A 2677-nucleotide genomic window follows, 5' to 3' on the forward strand; every position below is an offset into this window, starting at 1 on the left:
AGAATTTACTATCTGCTAAAAAAAAAAATAAAAAATAAAAAATTATGGAAAATAGTAGCTTCATAAGATTACTATTAATCCTATAGTCTGCATGCACTTACCATATGGAATTTATTATTAATCATGAAAAAGCCTGATGAATCATACATCTTTATTTTTCCAAGTGTATAGACTATATATCGTATATTGCCACCCAACTGATTAACACGGAGAATGAAAGCAGCATGAAGGAATTCATTCTTGTGGGCCTCTCAGAGAACCAAAGAGTACAGAAAACATGTTTCTGTTCTATATGATTATTGTGACAGGAAATCTGCTAATTGTTATAGCTGTAATTAGCAGCCAACATCTGAATTCCCCCATGTATTTTTTCCCTTTCTTATCTGTCCTTTGTAGAGATCTGCTACTCTTCTGTCACAGCTCCCGAAACGATTGCAGACTTAATTGTTGAAAATAAAACCATTTCCTTCGTGGGTTGCACAGCCCAGCTGTCTGGGGTGTATTTCTTTGGCTGCGCTGAGATCTTCATCCTCACAGTGACGGGCTATGACCGCTGCACAGCCATCTGCAGCCCTCTCCACTACACTGCCTTCATGACCAGGTGTGTTCATGACCAGATGGTGATCAGCTCGTGGGTGGGAGGCTTCGTGCATTCCATGGTGCAGTCTCTCTTAACCTTGTGTCGTGTTCTATGGCCCCAACAAAACTGACCACCACTTCTGTGATATTCATCCCCTACTGCAACTGGCCCGTACGAACACCTACACCATGGGCATCATTGCTGTTGCCAACAGTGGAATGACAGCTCTGAGCTGTTTCTTCATCCTGGTCATGTCCCACATTGTCATCCTGGTTTCCCTGAAAAGTCAAATGTCTGAAGGGCGATGCAATGCCCTCTCCTCCTGGGGGTCCCACATCACTGTGGTGATTCTGTTCTTCAGACCCTGCGCATCCACCTACATACACTCACCCAGCGATCTGTCAGGTGACGGGAGCGTGGCAGTGTTTTACTCTGTCATCACATCCATGCTGAGCCCACTTATCCGCACACTGAGAAACGAGGAGGTGAAGAGTGCCATGAAAAGTCCGTTAAGTAGAAAAGTGGGAAGTGAGAAGGGAGAGGTGTAGAACTGCAGTAACTTTTCCAAAGTATCAGAGAAGATCACATATCTCTCACTGTAAGTCCTTTGCTGAAAAGCTGCCTTTTGGCTCCTCTTGTAATTAGGAGCATCCCTTTCTGTTTTCTTTTGACAAGAACAGACCCAGGCCCAGGGCTTCTAAGCGCTACTAAAATACTAAGAAATAAATAAACGCTATCAAAAATATTTTAAATATTGACCAAATAAAGCATTCTATTAGTTAGCATTCTCCCAGGTATAAACTTTTAGACAGACAAACTCCATCTGCTCAGCAATCCATTTAGCTGGGAAAGGTGATGACTGCGGTCACCTGGTGCTGGAAGCAATCACATAGAGGATGCCCCTTTCTGCTTGCAACAAATGCCTTTTTATGAGAACTGCATTGTGGTATTTTGAATCCATGGGATAGCAATTAAAATCCTGTTCCTTGGTGCTAGTTGGGTCATTTGCTGATGTGAGTATCAGGAGGTAAGCTGCTCCCTTTCTAGTTCCTACCAAGTCCCTTCTGCAGTGTTTCGGCTATCGCTGATGTCATCTTTCCACCCACCCCTTCTACTCTTCAGCTTTGATTCTGGTTTTTTATTTTAGTGTTTACACAAATCCAGAATCCCAGATCACATAAAACACACATTGCTTACAGCAGAAAATGAAGTAGGCAGTAAGGAAAGCATTTAGAGGCAGCATTTCATGCACCGGGGGGGGGGCGGGGGGGACGAGTTGTTCAGGAATCATTCAGATATGCAAGGTAATTCCTAATGGGGAACATTTACACACCCACAGAAGGAACGCAGCACATTTTCCACAGGAACAACTGGAACACTGTCCCGGTTTAGCCCAGCCTGGGCTGAGCGGCCACGCTGCCGCTCGCTCCGCTCCTCCCCCCGGCGGGATGGGGGGAGAAAACCAGAACGAGAGGGGCGAGACCCGTGGGCTGGGATAAGGATAATTTAATAGAACAATATCAGGAAAAGGAAAGAACAGGGTAAAACAACTATGAACGTACAAACGTGAAAACAATACGAACCGACCGCACGCGGAACGCGACGCACCGCCCGCTGCCGACCACCGAAGCGCACCCCTCCCCCGGCTGCTCCCCCAGTATGTACCCTGAGCGTGACCCCATCATGGTATCGAATAGCCATTGGCCAGGCTGGGTCAGCTGCCTGAACAGTGTCCCTTTCAGCTTCCCGCGAAAAAGGAAAAAAAAACACAAAAAACCCAAACAATTAACCCTTTCCCAGCCCAACCCAGAACAAACACCTGCTACTGCAGGAGGAAAGAGAAGAAATGTGAGGATGAAGGACCAAATCAGCACAGTACCAGTCAAAGCTTTCACAAGGTGATGAGCTGTAGCAGCTCAGGATCTCCACCAGAGCAAAGGAGCCAGGAGGTGTGAGACCCTGACTCCTATTTTGCCAGCAGAAACCCAACAAATCAGCTGAGCAGAGGAAGCAGAAACCTGCCCAGTGCCACTGAAAGGTAACTGAAGCACTTTCCATTTTTTTTTATTCACTTAAGTTCCTTTCAAACATCTACAC

General features: G+C 45.9%; 1 protein-coding gene across 1 annotated transcript; it reads left to right on the forward strand.

Annotated features, from left to right (window-relative positions):
• The first annotated feature begins 215 nt into the window (after positions 1-215).
• On the forward strand, positions 216-1128 carry LOC147525900 (olfactory receptor 4S2-like). Its single transcript, XM_086630817.1, is given in 4 exon segments — positions 216-273; positions 276-373; positions 375-679; positions 681-1128. Coding segments are annotated over 4 exon segments (900 nt in total). The 5' UTR covers positions 216-224.
• The last annotated feature ends 1549 nt before the right edge of the window (positions 1129-2677 follow it).

This window comes from Tauraco erythrolophus, unplaced genomic scaffold (genome assembly GCF_009769465.1).
Source record: "Tauraco erythrolophus isolate bTauEry1 unplaced genomic scaffold, bTauEry1.pri scaffold_50_arrow_ctg1, whole genome shotgun sequence".
Lineage (NCBI taxonomy): Eukaryota > Metazoa > Chordata > Aves > Musophagiformes > Musophagidae > Tauraco > Tauraco erythrolophus.